This window comes from Zonotrichia albicollis, chromosome 9 (genome assembly GCF_047830755.1).
Source record: "Zonotrichia albicollis isolate bZonAlb1 chromosome 9, bZonAlb1.hap1, whole genome shotgun sequence".
NCBI classification, from domain to species: domain Eukaryota; kingdom Metazoa; phylum Chordata; class Aves; order Passeriformes; family Passerellidae; genus Zonotrichia; species Zonotrichia albicollis.
In genome coordinates this window covers 31,200,289-31,219,067 of record NC_133827.1, presented here as the reverse complement: position 1 = coordinate 31,219,067, position 18,779 = coordinate 31,200,289, and the positions used below count along the sequence as shown (strand labels likewise).

General features: G+C 46.1%; 2 protein-coding genes across 9 annotated transcripts in view; one reads left to right on the top strand and one right to left on the bottom strand.

Moving 5' to 3' along the window:
* OSTN (osteocrin) overlaps positions 1-5,084 on the top strand; it is an 80,485-nt gene extending 75,401 nt beyond the window's left edge. For all 8 annotated transcript variants that reach the window (XM_074547214.1, XM_014265469.3, XM_074547212.1 and 5 more), the window contains exons 4-5: positions 2,468-2,564; positions 2,843-5,084. In XM_074547214.1, the coding sequence (XP_074403315.1) occupies positions 2,468-2,552 (85 nt within the window). In that variant the 3' untranslated portion in view covers positions 2,553-2,564; positions 2,843-5,084. The remainder of the gene's footprint in view (positions 1-2,467; positions 2,565-2,842) is intronic.
* A 2,138-nt stretch (positions 5,085-7,222) lies between these two features.
* On the bottom strand, positions 7,223-16,255 carry UTS2B (urotensin 2B). Its single transcript, XM_005484927.4, has 5 exons — positions 15,913-16,255; positions 13,655-13,756; positions 10,335-10,372; positions 9,518-9,611; positions 7,223-7,851 (listed from the first exon to the last, which is right to left on the bottom strand). Exons 1-5 carry the CDS (start codon positions 16,034-16,036, stop codon positions 7,826-7,828), a joined length of 384 nt encoding a protein of 127 aa, XP_005484984.1. The 5' UTR covers positions 16,037-16,255; the 3' UTR covers positions 7,223-7,825.
* Positions 16,256-18,779: the final 2,524 nt, after the last annotated feature.

The following is an 18,779-nucleotide window of genomic DNA, read 5'->3' as shown; positions in this document are numbered from 1 at the left end:
GCGCTGGGACAGCTCCATCCGTGCTCTGAGCACGGGTGCAGCTCCTTATCCCTGCTGTGAGCACTGCTACAGCTCCTCATCCCTGCTCTGAACACGGGTACAGCTCCTCATCCCTGCTCTGAACACTGGTACAGCTCCTCTTCCCTGCTCTGAACACTGGTACAGCTCCTCATCCCTGCTCTGAACACTGGTACAGCTCCTCTTCCCTGCTCTGAACACTGGTACAGCTCCTCATCCCTGCTCTGAGCGCTGGTACAGCTCCTCATCCTGCTCTGAGCACTGGTACAGCTCCTCATCCCTGCTGTGAGCACTGCTACAGCTCCTCATCCCTGCTCTGAGCGCTGGTACAGCTCCTTATCCCTGCTCTGAGCACTGGTACAGCTCCTCATCCTGCTCTGAGCACTGGTACAGCTCCTCTTCCCTGCTGTGAGCACTGCTACAGCTCCTCATCCCTGCTCTGAGCTGTGGTACAGCTCCTCATCCCTGCTCCGAACACTGGTACAGCTTCATCCTTGCTCTGAGCGCTGCTACAGCTCCCCATCCCTGCTCTGGGCACAGAGCGTGGCGCTGGCACAGCTCACGGGGCAGAGGCACCACCCCACTCCACCTTCGCTTCCCCCTTCCATTCTGGGGAGTTCTCTCCCGTTTTCTCCAGGCAGGCTCAAGGGTCCCAGCTGTGCCTCCCCACCTGCAGGGAAAGCAGCTCTTCCCTCGAGGTGCCAGGCTGAGCATCCTGCCTTGCCTTCCCTTTGCCTTCCCTTTGCCTTCCCTTTGCCTTCCCTCTGCCTTCCCTGGGGCTCGGGCAGCGGCGCTGGATGCCTGAGGAAGGGACAGGCCGAACAAAAGCTCCCCTTCCTTTGGGATGTTCTCTAGCACTGATGTGGTGCTCCCCTCACAGGGGATACAGCACCAATTCTCAGTCCCTGAGCTGATGTGGAAGGCAGCTGGGATGGAGCCAGCAGGGCTGTGGGTGCTGGAATGGTGCACTGGATGCTGGAATGGTGCATTGGATGCTGGAATGGTGCATTGGATGCTGGAATGACGCACTGGATGCTGGAATGGTGCATTGGATGTTGGAATGACGCATTGGATGCTGGAATGGTGCACTGGATGCTGGAATGGTGCATTGGATGTTGGAATGACGCATTGGATGCTGGAATGACGCATTGGATGCTGGAATGGTGCATTGGATGCTGGAATGGGCAGTGGATGCTGGAATGGTGCATTGGATGTTGGAATGGTGCACTGGATGCCAGAATGGTGCATTGGATGCCGGAATGGTGCATTGGATGCCGGAATGGTGCATTGGATGCCAGAATGGTGCATTGGATGCCGGAATGGTGCACTGGATGCTGGAATGGTGCACTGGATACAGCCCTACCCCAGAGGTGTGAGGAAGGAGCCTGCTCAGTGAGCCCCAGGGCTACACAGCTCTGGGTGGGTGTGCACAGCCCCAGAGGCCCAGGGTGAGGCAGCCCAGCAGTGCTGGCACCACGTTGGCCTCCAGTGCACCACAGCGTGCACCACAGCATTCTCTCCTGCTTGTTACTTTGCAGTTGCCAACTTACAGAATAAAATTTATTTTTATGTTCCTCAACAAGGATTGATGAAGAATTAATCTCCCAGGGCTTCTCTTGGACTTGCATTTCACTGACAAGTATTTCTGAGGGCAGAAGTTGAGGTCATTCTCAGCTGCAGGAATTCTTGCCATTTCCACAGCTAATTAAAATAAAACTTTTGCTGGTGGAAAAAATGCTCCAAAAATGCTGGATTAAGATGGGAAAACTTATTATTTTATATAAAAAGAACAGCAAAAAAAAAATAGCTGTGTAGAAATTCTTTCACACATTCCTCATGCCCTAATTCATCAAATTGTCAGGAAATTTACTATATACAGGAAAAAAAATCAACACTTAAATCTTTCCATTTGCAATCAAAGGACTGCTCCTATAGAATTTTGATGAACACTAAGGTTGCCAAAGAACCTATTGAAAAAAACCTTGTTAGACCATCTCTGACTTTCCCCTCTTACTGTGCAATACTTTCCACCTCCTTGCTAATCTTGGCCCCAGCTGGCCCTGGAGCTTTCAGAGACCCAGGTGATGGGTCACCTGCAGTGTGTGCTACTGTGCAGGAAACAATTCCCCTTTATAAATGCAGTGTATCACCTTTCTTTTATGAACAGCAGTTTACCTGTGAAGTTAGTTTGCTGCCAAATAAAAACAGGGGTAGTGGATCAAGCTCAGCCAGTCTGTAAAGCAGCTGCAACTGCAGCCTTTTGTAAGACAAGTGCAGCATCTTATTTTTAAACCCTCACATCTCTGGCTGCTCCTCCCCACTGTTCTGTCTGAACAATAAGGTGTTAGTGGGATGAATTCAGGAATCAAACATGTAGTAACACCTTGATTATTCATAGACATCTTTTCCCATTTGTTTCCCTCCCTTTCTGCTCATTTTCCTTGTGCAGGAAAGCGCTGGAGCTGCCTAAGAGAAGGTTTGGAGTTCCTCTGGACCGGATTGGAGTGAGCCAGCTTGGTGACACCAGGGGTTAGCAGCTCCTGCAGGTGAGCCAGAGCATCCCAGCTGTGGGCAGACTGGAGAACCCAGATGTTCTCTGCTGCTGGAGGAACTCAGTCATGGCAGCAGGCTTGGGGAATGATGGCTTCTTATCTCTAATTTGCCACTGAGTACCTCTCTACAGACAAACAAGTATTCCTAACATTTTGATCTCCTCCACTCCACCTTACAGTGTGTTTGCCCAAGCCTTGCATTTCTGACATTGGAAAAAATGTAATGTTTACTGCTTTTTTGCTTTTTTTTTTTTTTTTTTTTTTGTCTGCAGATGCTTCTATTCTGAATGAGTGATGCTGTATTGGAAACATTACAGAGTTTTGGAAGATGCCTCACAGCATGTCTTGTCTTTGCCTAATGATACAGCACTCAAGGAATTGACCTCCTGCAAAATCTGTTTCAAGTTGCATTTTACAAATGTTGCATTTGCAAATAATAACATGTTCAGTTCATCAGGTCAGAATGCTCACAGCTGTGCACTGTGTCACTGGTAGGAGGGAACAGAGAATATGTATATATTTTTATTGCATGGCATTTATCTGTTAAACTCGCAGAATTTTATTATCCCAGGCAGAACTGAGTTTTTTGGATTGAAAATAAAACTTCCAGAGATGCCAACAGCAGTCCATGAAAAGCAAAGAGTTTGCTTTGCACATTTCTTTCTGGAGGGGAGCTGATCAGTAGATGAAGGGAGGATATAGCAGTTATGGGACAAAGCTAGAATGCTTTTGATCTGCTGCTTGGGAGGAGATGTTTTCGGAGTTACTCTGAATAAGAACAGTGACAAGACCTTAGTGTTTGTCCTGACGTTTTGAGTAATCTCTCTCTTATCTCTGCACCATATTTAGACATGTTTTCATCCTATGGCAGATCCTGAAATGTGGTGAGACTTTTAGTTGATGAATACATTTCACCCCTCCCTATGCATAACATAGGATAGTGTCCAAATATGAGGTCATCCACTTCCAAGGCCATCTGCATCTTGTGCCTTATTTTAGCCTCTTGATATGTGCACAGGGCATGGTCAGAATCCAGCTCTAAAAGTTCAAGTATTTCTCACTCTGGTAAAATGTAAACATGTCCTCTCCACTTCATTTCAGGGTAAAACAGGTTATGTTAAATCCTCTTTCATCCTTTTCACTTCTTCCCAGATTATAAAATACAGCTGAGAAGAGCTCTGTGCTGACATCTCAATGCTCAGATTCCTAACTGATGTTTTCTAAACCTCACATTCTCTCTTCTTCTTGGACTTTGGTCCATATCAGCTAAATTCCTTGGATTGCTATTCTGGGATATAAATCGTCCTTAGCATTGCAAAAGAAGATCCATTGAGAAAGGGATTATGCAGGATTAAGGGAAAAAATGTTATTCTTGCCAAACAGCCTGTGTTAGGCAGGAAGCAATGCTGGAGATGGGAATTAAGTGTTAATTTCCTGATTTTGTATGAGGCACAAAGCACCTGGCCATCAGCTAGCAAAAAAAAAAAAAAAAAAGAAAAAAAATTTAAAAATTTTAGAATATACCTAAAAGCTATTGTAAGGATTGGGACTTTGGGACAATTGTCCTGGTTCAGCCATGGTGAGAGATGAGGCTCCCACTCAGAAGGGCAGGTGACATCTAATTCATGTGTTCAGACACAGCAGGGGCCTTTTCCATTTTCCTCCTTGCCTACAGCCATGCCCAGAGACCAAGGCTGGGCCAGACATAGAAAATCTGCAAGAAACTTCACTTTTATTGATATTTCTAATATAGGCTGATGCTGCTGAGAGCAGCAGCAGAAACCAGTGACTCACATCCAGAGGTGTCCCTGTCTTTGCTATCTGCCAGAGCACTGCAGCTGTGTTAGGAGACCATTCCCCCTTTGGTGGGTGAGATGTCCATGCTTGTGTGTGAGCTGAAGCACTGCAGATGCTTTCCAGACCAAGCTCTCAGAGGTCACAGAAAAGAAGAAGGCCTGTAAGTCCATATGTGATGATCTTGGGTATTTGCTTCCTGCTTTTCTCCTGATCACACTGCTAATTTTCTGCCTTTGAGCCTCCAGGTGAGGGGTGAGAGGTGGGCTCGGTGAGTGCACGTAGACTGACTGACCCAAGAGTTTTAGCCCATGCTAGAAGCAAGCCTGCAAATGCAGTGCCAGGCAGTGCATTGCCACCATCCATCCTCAGCCTGCCTTGCAGTTTAGGGAACATTTATCTTCTTGCTCTGAGCTCATCCAGACAGGCTGCAGATGATAATCAGCTTGCAGGGCAGCCATATGTATGGGGCATGGGCAGATTATGGAAGTGGTGACCTGACCACTCAAACAGCTGCCAGCCAAAAGAACCATGGACAGAGTCAGTGCCTGACATATTTTTGGAGACTGAGAGCAGAGGAATCTAGTGCAAACACAGCAGCTTTGCAAAGACACGGCTGGATCACAGAAGTATTTAATAGTTGGCAGGTATTAGCTGGGGCTTCCAAAAAAAAAAAAACCAGAGTTTTAAAGGCTGAAAATTATGTGCAGAAATGGCCTTCATCTGAAGGGAAATGTGAAAGCAAAGCAGGACAGAGGGGTCTCTGGTGGTGCTGGCAGAACTGGGAGCTGGAAGCTTCAGTCTTCCTTCCACCCCACTGTGTGGATTACCTGGGAGAAAGCAAGAGTTTTCTGTTCTTTTGTTCTTTCATCCATCACAGAGCACACTGAGACTGCCTGTGGCTCAAGAAGAATTCTTTAAAATCTCTAAATTGGCAAGTGCTGTTTCAAATATGATGATGTCTGAAAGGCCAAACACCACAATTTGGTTTTCTAGACAATGTTGGATGGCTCCAGCCCTAGTGCACAGCATGGAGATCAGCAAATGTGAAATGAGGATTAATTGCAGCATCCGTTGCACACTAGACTTGCCCTGTGCTGCCTGGATTTGCAAATCCATTCAGATGTCTGTGAGGATTTTCTCCTAATAAATCCACACGATCTACTGGAATGTCTCAGGGAAATCCCTTTAATTATTGCCTGTGAGTCATTAACTTTAGCAAGAGTGACTGCCCAAGCATGGGTAGGGTGTGAGCAGCCACTCTGTGGAGGAGAAGGGTTTGTGCTCTGTGTGTTCAGGAGAAAGGACAGGATCCCCACACTGCCATGCAGAGGGTAAGCCTGGGGAGGACACCACCACCTCTGCTTCTAATTAGTTAATAAATTGCATTCAATACATGCTGATGTCTGCAGCACAAGCAGCTAATACAGCAGCATGGAGTGCCTGTCAGGAAATAGGGGGTAGTTTGGAGCACTTAAATAACCGCACTGATAGGATGTAGCAGAAAATCACTACTAAGCAGCATGATGCATTGCACTCCAGGGAACTCCTGTCCAGGGTCAGAGCAAGCTGTTAAATATCTGCAGACACACAGTATTCATTTTCCTGACTTGCTGTTGAGCTGTCACACCGGCTCAGGAAGAAGGCATGGCTACAGCAAGCAGGTGGCAGATGGAGCTGCTGCTCTGGCCTTTCCTTACCCTGGGATTTCCTGCAAGCTGAAATCATCTGAGCTCAGCACCACCTTGGGGCACTCAGTGCAGCTCTTGGAAGACACCTCCCCTTCAGCTGGAGCACCAAACCTTTAAAGGAAGAGAGAGACTATTCTTGTCCATTGGTTATAATTTTTTCCTGGATCCGGTGCCAGTGTGAGGGTATGTGAAAGTGTGTTCCCACATACCTTTTCACTCACACAAAAGCAACAAAGAACAAATGGGAAATGGGTTCTGAATCACCCCCAAAGAAATAAAAAACAACTAATGGTAACAGGAAACTGTATTTTGCATGTCATTAGAACTCACTGATATAATCAAGCAAGCTGGCCTCATTCCCTAGATGCTGGCTTTGGCCTCCAATATGATGAATAGGATTCCTGTTAATGAAGTGTATGCAAGGTACTGCTGTGGTAAGCGTGTGCCTCTTGCCAGAGCCCAAGGCAATGAGTGTAGGATGGCAATTACAGCTTTGGGAGAGGTAACTTTGGAGGAGTATGTAAAATGCAAGCTGTAGTTAAATCACATGGCTTAACAGAGCTGGAGAGACAGTTCAATGCTAGTCAAAATCATTCCACACATTCACAGTGGCTACCAGATCCTGCTCTCATTTAGGTTGTTGGAAACCTCAAAGTTAACATTGGGATTTATTTTGAATTTACATTTTCGGGAATGAGGTCCTTTGCTTTTGCAAATACATGTGGGTAATGTGACTTAAGATGAATATATGTAGGAATCACTAATGGATTGTGATCTTTTCCTTTTGGACAGGGCCAGATATAATCCTGCAGTAGAAAAGGCCAGCTAGCACCTGCATTGACCAGCCAGATTAACCTAAAATCTCTGCTCAAAACATCTCTTTGGGGTGAGTAGGTAGAGACCATTGAGTCTGGTCCAGTCCAATGAGGACAGTATCCCATAAATAGCTATGAAAAAGACCCAGCTCTCATTCCTGTTCTGGCCAAAAGGATATCTGTTTCTCAGGCCCATTAAACCCCTAGGTGTTTAATGGGAGCCTTTTTTCCATTGTGAACTCCACATGAACCATTAAGGTAACAGGAGCCAACATCAAGGGAAATGTGCTGCACTTTGGGTCCCTGCAGGGGCTGAGAAAGCAAACACTGAGAAACACATGCTTCTGTGCAACAGAAAATCTTTATTGGAATGGTATCCAAAGGATCCAGAGCTCACTGCCTGCCCTCCCATGTGCACACTGAGGGACACGGCAGGAGCAGCCCTGGCTCAGCAGCCCAGCCCTGAGCCTTTCACATCACACCCAGCCTGCCCTCATGTCCTAGCAGCGGCCACCAGGGCAGCACAGAGCTGCTCAGGAGGGGACAGCAGACCCAGACACTGCTGGGAGCAGCATCTGCAGGTGTGGGCAGAGCCCCAAGCCCGGGGAAGCTGAGTTAGTGCTCAGTGCCTCAGGGACCTGGTGAGGAGGGGGAGAGTGCACAGTGACAGCAGCCTGAATGGCACACACGGGACAGCACAGAGAGTTGGGAAGCATCTTCTGGGTAGAAGATCATGGCAGGTTAAACCTGGAAGAAAGGAGCAGCAGAGAGTGGCAGTGGGCTGCCAGCTCCTGCCACGGCCCCTGTTGGGTTGGACTGGGCTGTGGTGCAGTCACGGAGGATGGCTTCCAGATCAGTAGCACGATGAGGGAACAGAAGAAACTCTTGACGTGTTAATATCCAGCAAGGCAGTTTGGGGAAGGGCACATCTTCGTCCTCCAGTCCTGACAAGCCTTCAGATGCAGTATTTCCAAAAGCAGGCTGTGAAGGGATACAAAAGGAAGATGTCAGCATACAAGGGACTTTTTCCAGCTTCCCACTCTAGCCCTGGAGAAGGTCAATAACATTTCAATAACCAGCTCTGAGTTCATATAACACTTTTAGAAGGTGTTTCTTTTAGGTGCTCATAGTGTAAACATGGGGTCTAAAAGTTGTCTTCATGTAGCTTGATTTAAAAGGTTTCCTTTTCTTTTTCAGCAATGTCAGGAACTAGCTTTTTCTTTCCTGTCTCCTGGTCAGCAGTTTTGCTGCTTCAGAGGTGTGTGCAGGGCTTTGCACCTGTGGCTGACTGGAAGAGCAGGATACTCACTTGGGGAGATTAGATCTGGTTTTGAATTTTTTAAAACCCAGTCACTACCACTCTGCCATCAACCATCTTACAAACAACATGGATTTCTGCAGAATCTTCTAAGAAGACTAAATTAGGGAAGGATGTATATTTTGGTGCTGAAAAAAGTAACTGTATCACAAGCAGCCTGAGTCCCACGTGAGTTTCCTGTTTCCTCAAGTATGAGAAGAGATTTATACCTGGTTTTTGAGAGCAGATCTTAGAAGAAAACTCCTACTGAATCAGCAGTGCTCATGCTGAGACACGAGCTCCTCCCAGACTGGAAGGACTTTAGATGAAGACAAAGATTCCCTGCTTTCATTTCTGTCAGGATCTGATTTAAGCCTGGCACCAGCAAGTAGCTTTATCTACATTAAACCTTCCAGACTGGTGGGGGCATGAATTACATTAGCCAAATTAATTACAGCCTCCAGGGGTGCTTACAAATTGCATATTGCCTAAGGATCACCTGAGCATCTAAGCAAGCCTTGCACAAAGGGATTTTCTCTTGGCTCTCTGGCAGCTCTCAGCTTCCACGTGCACAGAGCATGTGGGCTAAGGGCAGAATCAGCTCTTTTGGTTTTAGGCCAGATCTGCCATCAGTGACTTCTGGTTCACAGCTGCTACAGCTTTGTGGAGGAATCCATTGAAAGCCAGCATGAGCAGCATTGTCCATGTGCTTGTCAGGGGCAGCTTCACAGGAGCACTCGTGCAAAATGCCCCTGAGCCACTGGATACAGACTGGACAAACAAAGCTGGGAGACCAACTGAAGGACATACCAGATCTTAGTTCCCTGCATTCTTGGTTGATTTCCATGTCCTTTTTAGCTGTTTTTCAGCAGCAGACAAGTGCTCCTTTTTTCTCTGTGGGGAGGCACTGACCTTGGCAGAGGGGAATGCCTGCAGTCCACATGCCTCATAATGCCTCCAGCAGTTGCTTTGAGGCCAGAGCAAAGGAGGGGTGCACTGTGGGGACGTGTTCATGCAGAACTGCCCCCCTACAGGGCAGCACTCATGGCTCATGCAACCCCACAGTCCTCTGTGAAAAGCAGGATGTGACACTGCCTGCCTCTGTGGGGCCCTGGGTGTGCAGAGCTGGTGTATGTGCCTCCACAGCAGGCAGGGCCGGGGCCACAATCCTCCTCAGCAGCTGCTAAACCAGCCAGCCATAAGAGAGGGCCAGGACTGCTTGAAAAGCTGCCAACCAGCTGCTTTTCTGCATATTTGGGACATGTTTACTGTGACTGCCTTTGTTGCACAAAGGAAGCCCTGGAAATGAGGGTGGACAGGATGGCTGCAAGGCTCAAACTCGGAACCTACCACGCTTTTTGGGCTGGGATGCTGAGAGGCTTTCCAAGGCATAGGCCACCTCTGACCCGTCCTCAGCTGAGAGCTGATCCTTCAACTTCTCCAGCTGCTTGAACAGAAACACAGCAGTCAACAAGAGCCCCATCATGAGGATCTCCACAGAGTGCTGGGAAATGCAGGGCAAAGGAGCTACATGTACATTGGCTGGCAGCCTCACTGGGAAGGATAGAGGGTTCCCTGGGGCAGGACCATTCCCAGAGGATCTGCCTTTGGAGCACCCACACCTCCTCATGCCTTCCTTCACCGAGCTGCTTGTTTGGTGGCAGTGGTGTGGGCATTCCATGCTCATCTCCCCCAGCCTGGGTGTAAGTCCCTGTGGAAGGGAGGCTGTGTGGAAGGATACTGCAGCACTAAGAGTCAGGACAGTGCTGGGACAGGACAGTGCTCTCCAGGCATCCAGACACTGCAGCTTCTCCACTGCCCTGGGTTGTCCCTCCTCTCTCTCCCTCACAGTTCTCACTACCTTCCCTTGGTTATAAAGTGGACAGTTTGCTGTCCACATTATAATTTCTTCATCTTTAGCTGCTCTCTTCTTGTGGACTGGGAACATCTATAGGCACCATCCTGACTTTTGCTCTGACAGAGCTGTTCTTAAAAGTCAGAGCTTATGTCCCTCAGCACTGGAGTGAGAGGCTAGTGGAGGACCTGGCAGCCTCCTGTCTGGCCTGATGCACGGGGATTTTTCAATCTGAAATTAAAGTGCCATCTGGAGTTTAGCACGATCTCCAGCACTCATGCATCTATGTGTCTGTGCATTTGCTCCTCTCACCTCTTCAAGCTCTTCAAATTTCTTTGCCAGCTCCCAGTCTGCAAGAGGGAAAAGAGTAACATTAGTATCTGCATTGCTTCTGAAGCTTAAATTAAAAAACATGTCTTCATTTGCCCTCTCCAGAGGTCCACAAGCAAAGACCTAGTTATCATTTAACTCCTGCTAGTGACCTTCAAATGAACAACAGCAGAAACAGAGAGAAAAGCAGGTTTTCTCTGCTGAATCCTATGGGACCTTATCCTAATTCTTCATTATGAGGGAGGCTTCTTCACTGCTCACCAGGCCATAGGGGAATTGGCCCAATGAGGTCACTTACTGTGTGATACCAATTCAGGTGAAACTCTTTGTTGCTTTTTAATTTTTATCCTGCTAACTGCAAATCTCTAATGCTGGCTTTTTTTGTCACTGGCTTTTATATGAAATCCCACTGCTTCATCAAGGCTTGTTTATCCTCACATCACCCATGCAGGCAGAAGTCAGGAGACACAAATTTAGCCTAGCATAACTTACTGATTTATAAGTCAGCAAAGATCCAGGCTGGCAGAGTGGAGCAACAGGAAAAGTCACATAGCAGTAAGTGCACAGATTCCACACTTCTAAACCTTAGGGAATCATGAGGAGCTGGGGCCCAGCCTCACAGATCAGAGTCAGAGATGTCAAGGCAAGTCAGTACTCCACTGCTGTCAAAAAGCTGCGCAGGTGGATGAATGAACTGCCCATGCAGAAAGAGGGGAGAGGTGCCTAAGAACAGGATTTGAAACATCCAGCTGAACTGAGAAGAGCCTGGAATAGCAATAGGGAAAGCTGCAGCGGTGGGAAATTGCCACAGACACATTTTATGAAAAATCCTTTTTGTTAGGATTTTTTCTCCTGAGAAGCTGAGAGGCCTCAGAAACAAAATGTAAACATTGATTATCTGCTGCTGTGGAATGCAACGGGTGCATCTTTGATTGGTCTCATGGTTGTTTTTATTTAATGGCCAATCACAGTCCAGCTGTCTCAGACCCTCTGGTCAGTCATAAGATTTTATTATTCATTCCTTTCTTTGCGAGCCTTCTGATGAAATCCTTTCTTCTATTCTTTTAGTATAGTTTTAATATTTTATTTTAATATAATATATATCATAAAATAATGAATCAGCCTTCTGAAACGTGGAGTCAAGGTTCTCATCTCTTCCCCTGCTGGGGTTGCCTGCAAATTCCGCAGGGAATTTCAGTCCCACTGCTCTTGAGGACTGAGGTAGCTTATTCCAGACCCAAACTGATGTCAAAACCAGTTAATTTTTTGATAAAACAGATGAGTTCAGTCAAAGCTGAGTGACTGGCTACAGTAGTTCTCCTGGGAGGGAAGTGCAAAGTGATCAGCTGGTTTTAAGTGCTAGTTTGAGGAAAAAATGCAGTAAAATAACCAGAAGAGCCAGGAAAGAGCTAAAGAATGTTTTTGCTGGGCCCCACAAGCAAACCAAAAAGCAGCCCTGGAGCTGCCTCTTTTCTCTGTTCCTAGTGTGGCAGCAGGCATTGGTCTGGATCTTCAGGGGGATTTAAGACATAATTCCCCTTGATGTCAGATTTCAGATAAGACTTCAGCACACTGACACATTGCCAGATTTGGACTTTTTTTCTTTTTTTTTTTTTTTAATGTTTGAAACTGAGCAGGAGGATGCCAAGAAAGAGCTGACTGCCTTCTTGGTTCCTCCTTCAAGAAAGGAACAGTTTGGCTGAAAAATCCTGAATATTTTCTGATATTCATCCAACAGTAAAAGCAGCAGTTCCTAAGCAAATCCATTACATCAGGATTCAGTTTGAGAGATGAGATGGGGATGGGGATGGAATCAGAAGGTGTGGGCTCTGTTCCTGGCACTATCAGCAATGACCTCAGGCAGATTCCTCCTAAGAATATCTGTACATACCCATAAGGTAGAGACGGACAGACCCTGGCATAACTATAAGTCAAAAGTGTCACTTAAGAATTATTATTATTATTATTAACATTTTTACCTCTTTCAGTGTTTCAAGTGCCTGTTTTGGCTTGATTTTCTGCAAACTGTAAGTTTGGCCAATGGCTGCTATGAATACAAAATGAACAGCAGTTGAAATTTGGAACAGATTATCTCAGACAGGGAGAAGGAAGTTAATTTATGGATGAAGCTTTGAGAAACTGCCTGCTGTAAATCCTCTGTCTGTGCTCTGCTCAGAGATTCATTATATTCAATTGTCTGGCATAAAATGCAGCCTTTCCTCTAGGACTAATAAGTGCAATAATCCATAAACTTATCATAAAAATGTTATTTCTTGAATGCATCCCCTTTGTAAGAAGAATGCCTTTGTTAGTATAAGGGCTTGATTTATTTATGTTTATTTATTTGTCCCAGGCTTGTTTAACCACTGCCTTGCTGCATTAGCAGGGGTCTGGGGAAGAGCACTGAGTGAGTTTGATAAATGGATTTTCATAACGAGGATTTTGCTGGGCCCCCTCTCAGCAGTTTTCACAGGGAAGGGCAGCTTCCTGCTCTGAGACCACCACATCAGCCCAAGCCCTCCCCTGGCTGCAGAGGCTGTGGGAATAGCTGGCCTCTGTAATCCATTTGGTGCGTGGGTTGGCCGTGTCTCATGTCAGGAAAGCCCAAGTTTCTCTTCAGCAGGTCTGAGTTTAGTTACAGATGGGTGGCTTTTAAATTTGGTGTCTGTTTACAGAGCACAGGCAGGAAGAGGCTCTCCCTGGCCCATCTTTGGTGGCTGGCTGGGAAAAGCCAGATGTCTCCGTCTCCTCCAGGAACCGCAGCAGCAGGGGCTTAGGCCCAGGCAGGAGCTCCCCCTGCCCTTGTCCCAAAGTGCACCTGACCCCAGTGGGTCTCACTGGAAAATCTTGGTGAAATCCCCCTGCCCCAAATGGTAACAAGATGCTGCTGTCTCTCAAAAGCACATGGGGCTGTGTGGGGTGTGGGCAGAGGGGTGACTCCCAAAGCTGGTCCATGCCCCAGGCAAGGCACACAACACCTAAGGGATAGTAGGGCCACAGGGACTCAGGAGAAAATTTTCTTGTTTTTACTTATGTACACACACATGTTCCCAGCAAAGTCTTGAGTGTCTGAGGATCTAGGGTACATGGGTTTTGGTGGCTTTACTTTGCATTGCAAAAGCAGATTTTTTTTGGAGCCCCATGCTGGAGAGCATCTGACATTAATCACATGTAGGCATCATACTGGGTGCTGCTTCCACTTTCTGAGCAGCTGGTATTTCTGAAGAACCTGAGAGGCAGGTTCCTTGCATTCATGCAAACACAGATTCAAGAAGCAGAGATCTCCCCTCCCCTTCACTTACCAATATTTTCTGGCCTCCGCCATGCAAATTTCTTATTAAGAAGCAGAGTCAGCAATGTGTTCTCATGATTTGTGTCTTCTCTTTCTGGAAGCACTCGGTTCTCTGCAGCACATAAAACACATCTTTCTCAATCTCATCAAATTAAGAATCAATTAATCAATTGATGCAATTAATCTCTTAATCAAATTAAGAAGGATGAGAAGTGGAAGGAAAATGTCTCCTGTCAGCACTCATCAGGGTGGAAGGAGCTCGGTGGAAAAGGAAGGTGTGCGAGCACAGAACAGAATGTCCAGGCAGTGAGGGCTGTGCAGGGGCAGGGTGTGGGATGGGGAGCCCTCCCTGCCAGCCCTGGGCAGCTGGCCAGTTCCACTGCAGCCTCATCAGCATGGCAGGCTGCAGAGAGCTGGAGCCATCACCTTGATTTACACAGTCCCTTCTGCAAGGCAGGTGGAGCGGGCGCCTCCGCAAAGCCACACAGGAACCCACAACATCCTCTCTTCTCGAAAGGGCAGGAGTTTCCCGCTCACTCCATGCACCTTCCTAGGGCTGACAGAGCTGGGAAGTCCCTCCTAACTGAGCTGAGGTGTGGGTACCTCTGCTGAAAAGCCCTGCAGCCCACAGCCCTTTCTTGAGATTACTCTGATTTGCAGTGGTACTGAAGGGCTCTTCCTGAACAGAGCTCAAGTGTGGAGAAACTTAAAGCAAGACCACGCAGAATTTTTCCAGGAAAAACCTTCCCAAGCTGCTGCCCTAAAGCAATTGGAGCTCACTAAGAGGCCCCTTTAGGGCACTTTCTCAGTGGTTTTACTTTAGTGGTTGTGGCTGTGCCCTCAAATGAATGGTTGTGAAGGTCAAGGGTTCAGCAGAAACCAACAGACACAAGGGATGGGGCTCTTCAGTGCCCTGAAGGCTCTGAGACCCTCCTAGCTCTGCTCAATGGATTTCCAGATCAAATGTTGTACTAATTTTTGAGAATGACAGAATAGGAGCCAGACTTTATAGGGAGACTGAGCATTCAGAAAACTCTTTGGTCTGAACAGCCCTACACCACACCCGGACCCTACAAAGCCCTAGAAGATGCCTACAGAATTCCATGGAAAATACTAAGAAATTATATAGAAAGGCTTTTTTTTTTCTCTTCTTCCAGGACCTTTAGGACTTCTCCTCAATGCAGCTACATATGGCTATCAGCCCCTCTGAGGGAATGAATGCAATTATTCTTGGTACACATGAAACGAAACATTGTACCAGATGAGCCTGAAGGATGCTCAAGAGCGTGTGGGAATCAGCTCCATTAGCTAATGTCACATAAACCTGCAGAAGCTCAGGGATGCTGGCCAAAGGGATGCTGGCCAAAGGGATGCTCCAAGCATTTGGCCAGGCTCAAGCCTGCCTCATGCTGCAGCTGAAGCCGCTGGTCCCGATTGTGATCTCTGGAAATAAACCCAGGGGAGCGAGCAGAGCGACCTGCAGTTAGCATGGAGTGCCATAAACCTCATTCCTAACTATGAAGGATAGTTATAATTTTAAAATAGCTACTTTAAGTTTTTTGGGGGGTTTGCTACAGGGAAAAAAATCCCAATGCTATAAACACTCCAGTGAAAGCTAAACAGAAGCAGGATTTAGATAGTGTGGCCTGGGGAATGTTTTAGTTGTAATTCCAAAAATAAATAGGTGATATTAGAGAAAAAATAATTTGAAAAGCTATGTTATTTTCAGGCCTATACTTAGCGACTCTTTCTTTTTTTCCACTGCCAAGCCTCTTTATGAAAGAGCACTAATGATTGACATTTCCCTGCAGTATAAACTCAAGCTAACATTAATTTAAATTATGGGAGAAATACATATAAAAAGAAGTTCTGTGAAGAAAAAAACGTTCAGCATTGCCGTACTACTGACATTTATGAGCTGTCAAATCTCGTATGGTACATTCTGGAGTTGCTACTCTCTGATATTCTAATATTTTTTTTTTAATGTTCTTATGGGAGAGAAAAAGCTACCCTTACCAGATTTCACCAGATTTGATATTTTCCCTGATTAGCAGGAGGTGTCATACAGCCAGCTGCAGAGCAGAAGGACAGCTTTGGCTCATGATAATATGAACAAGCCTCTCGCTAGCACCCATGTTAACAGACAGTACAGCTCGAGGTTCATTTTCTTTTCTTTCCCAGAGAAGAGAGTGTTGCATTGGCCATGGCAAGCAGCAAAGCAAAAAGATAACCACCTACCTGTGTCATGTAGCCTGCATTCCAGCTTACCTTGGAGTAAAAAAGGGTCTCCATGCGTTGACGGGATGCACAGAGTCATGGTCAGGATGGTCAGCACTCCCAGACACAGCTGGGCAGACCACATCTTCTCCACGCTCCCAGAGCCCAAAAGCATCCTTCCTTCAGGCACGGTGGAGGACTTCAATGCAACCAGCGCCAGATGAGCTCACTTTTAAGAGGCAGTGGATGTGCCGTGATTGCAAATGGCCTTTGGAGGAGGGGAGAAAAATATCTCTTGAGATATAATTCAACCTGTCAATATGATTCACTCCACTGGGAGTGGACAGAACAGCCCAGTAACATAAGTCAGATGGAACCTGTTCAATATCTCTCATATCAGACTGATCTAATGAATTCTGATGTTCCCACAGGCGTGCACTGTTCACGCACGTTGATATACATTCCATACATACACACATTAAAAATACTTTTTCAGGGCTGTTGCTTTAACAGAGTTCAGGCATGAGGACTCCCACGTTAGCAAGGAAGATTTGTCTAATGTACAAGCTGCCATATTTTACCAGTTTGGACAGAATCAGGTTAATGGGGTTTTGTAATTTATCATCTCACTTCCCAGTGCCTATATTAATTAATGTGAGATATAATGAGTGCTGAAGTGGTGGGAAACAGAGGGGGAGAGCTCTTTTCATTTAATTGATTGGAGAATGTTGAGTGCGTCTTGCTCGCTGTGACTTATGGCTTTGTCAACGGGAAAGGCATCACACCCTATTTTGGGATTATGGCTGAGTGGGGGAGTGCAGCTTTGGCAGTAGGTATGGAGTACGTCAAGGATGGGCAAGAGCCTTCAGTTTTTTTCTTGGGGAAAAAAAAGAAGTGGAAGGTCAGATGCTGGTTCTGGCTACACAGCCTTGTTTTATAATTTTAGAGCAAAGGACTGAGACAGTGCATATATTCCACATCTTCTCAGGCCATGACTGCATTTTGGTTTGACTTCCATTTGTTGCCTATCCATCACTATTGATCAGGGACTTGCTACTACTTTTCCACAACAACCTTACCAAGAAAAATGCTGTAATAGTAACAGTGCTAGGCTTTGTTCTTCACTTCCTGCAGAACTGAATCATCTGTACTTGTCGTGGTTTAAGCCCAGCCAGGAGCTAAGCACCACAGAGCTGCCAGCTCACTCCCCCTGTGGTGGGATGGGGAGAGGATCAGGGCAAGTTCTGATTTGTACATACACTCCTAGTGACTCACTGTGTGTACTTTTTTGACACCACATCATGCCAAATTACCCAAGATAGCTTCATCTGATGGTACCTCTCAGCTAAAAGACAATATAATTTCCATGTTTGGGCTTTTGGCTTCAGATCCTCAGCTCCCCATACAACTTGTTCTGTGCCTTGGATAGGTACTGAATAACAGGCCTTTTAATAACCCTTGTAATATTTTATTGTTTAATATATTATTAACAAAAATTGAGTGGGAGAGGTTCAGATTTTTTTTTTGAAAATGCCTATAAAAATGAATGTGATGCTTTCATTAATGAAGAGTTCTCTATTGAGAAAACATTCCAAAATTTTCCCTGGAGATATAATATGTATAAATTAACCAAATTTGTAGTTTCCCTCAGACTTGTGAACTAGTGAGCAGCTATATGGAGTGCTCTCCTTCTTCACAAAGTTCTGTTTGGACTGAGGGACACATATGTCCTACTGGAACACTTTTCCAGCCACCTCCATCTCCCTAAGGTGCCAGTTTCAAACTGGTCAGAGGTGAAGCAGAGGCCATAACTTGATGAACACTATTTTGCACAGGAGTCCACTCTGGAAAACAGCAGCTCTGGCTCAAAACTATACCCTTAAGGGAAGGTCAAGTCTATTTTACTTTAGTGCTAAATGGCTTAATCTCAATCTGTCTTGAGATCTGCTGTGAAACTGACTTTGCCTGGATACAGAAGGTGAGTTTCTCCATTTTATGTAAGTTTATGCAAAATCCACAGATTTCTGACTGTTCTTCCCTACCTTTCAATACAAGATCTCATGGGCTGTTGGCAGGCTCTTTCAGGAAGTTGAGCTATTCCTGGGATTTCCTCTTTCACTGCAGAGAATCTTCAGTTCTGGATCATTGCAACTGTTCAGCCCCAAAGCAACTCATGTAGAGAGTGTGCCAGACCTTTCAAGTGATGGCTCTGGTGAAGGAGTGGAACTACCATGCTACATTTAGGTATGAGAAGGAAGATATCTGGATGCTGTGAGGAGTGGATGCTTTCATGGGATGGATTGGTGGAGAGAAGCCTCACAGTTGCTGCCAGGCACTAGTGGATTTCTTTATTTTTTGAAGTTAGGGGATAATTGATTTGTACTGTTGGGCTTCTCTAAGGCTCCCACCAGGAAAATTCCTTTGCTTTTTCCCCATTAGTCCAGGTGCTGGAAATAATACCACATTTTATTGCTCTTATATATTTTATTCTCCATAGGAAAACCATGCAGTCTCCACAGTCTTTCTATTACTTCACTCATTGATAATGTTTGATAAATGATAATGTCATTTATTTGTGTCTGAAGTTCAAAGATAATGAGAACATGAAGATGTGAGCTCCATCTCTACCTCCCATGATCCCAGTCTGCTCCTTCATGTAGAAGTTTCCCTTTCCACAAAGCTACTCAGACTTCAGGTAACCCAACACAACCAAAATGGAAAATTGACAAGGATCAACAGCCCAGAGGGCAGGAATAGAGAAGACTTGGTTCAAGCAGTGCCACCAAATGCAGCTGCATCTGCTCTCAGTGTGAGAGAGATGAACAGGAGTGTCAGTGCCCAGAGGGTGTTAATGGTCCTGAGTGCCCGCAGGTGGGGCCTCTCGACCCGCTCTGCCCTTCAGCTCATGAGACCCATTT

Excerpts from the sequence above, each read along its gene's own strand:
- UTS2B (XM_005484927.4), bottom strand. The coding sequence starts at position 16,036 with ATGCTTTTGGGCTCTGGGAGCGTGGAGAAGATGTGGTCTGCCCAGCTG. Across the intron at positions 13,757-15,912 it reads AGACCCTTTTTTACTCCAAG|AGAACCGAGTGCTTCCAGAA; the intron begins GTAAGCTGGAAT and ends TATGTGCTGCAG. Across the intron at positions 7,852-9,517 it reads ATCCCAGCCCAAAAAGCGTG|CCTGCTTTTGGAAATACTGC; the intron begins GTAGGTTCCGAG and ends ATCCCTTCACAG.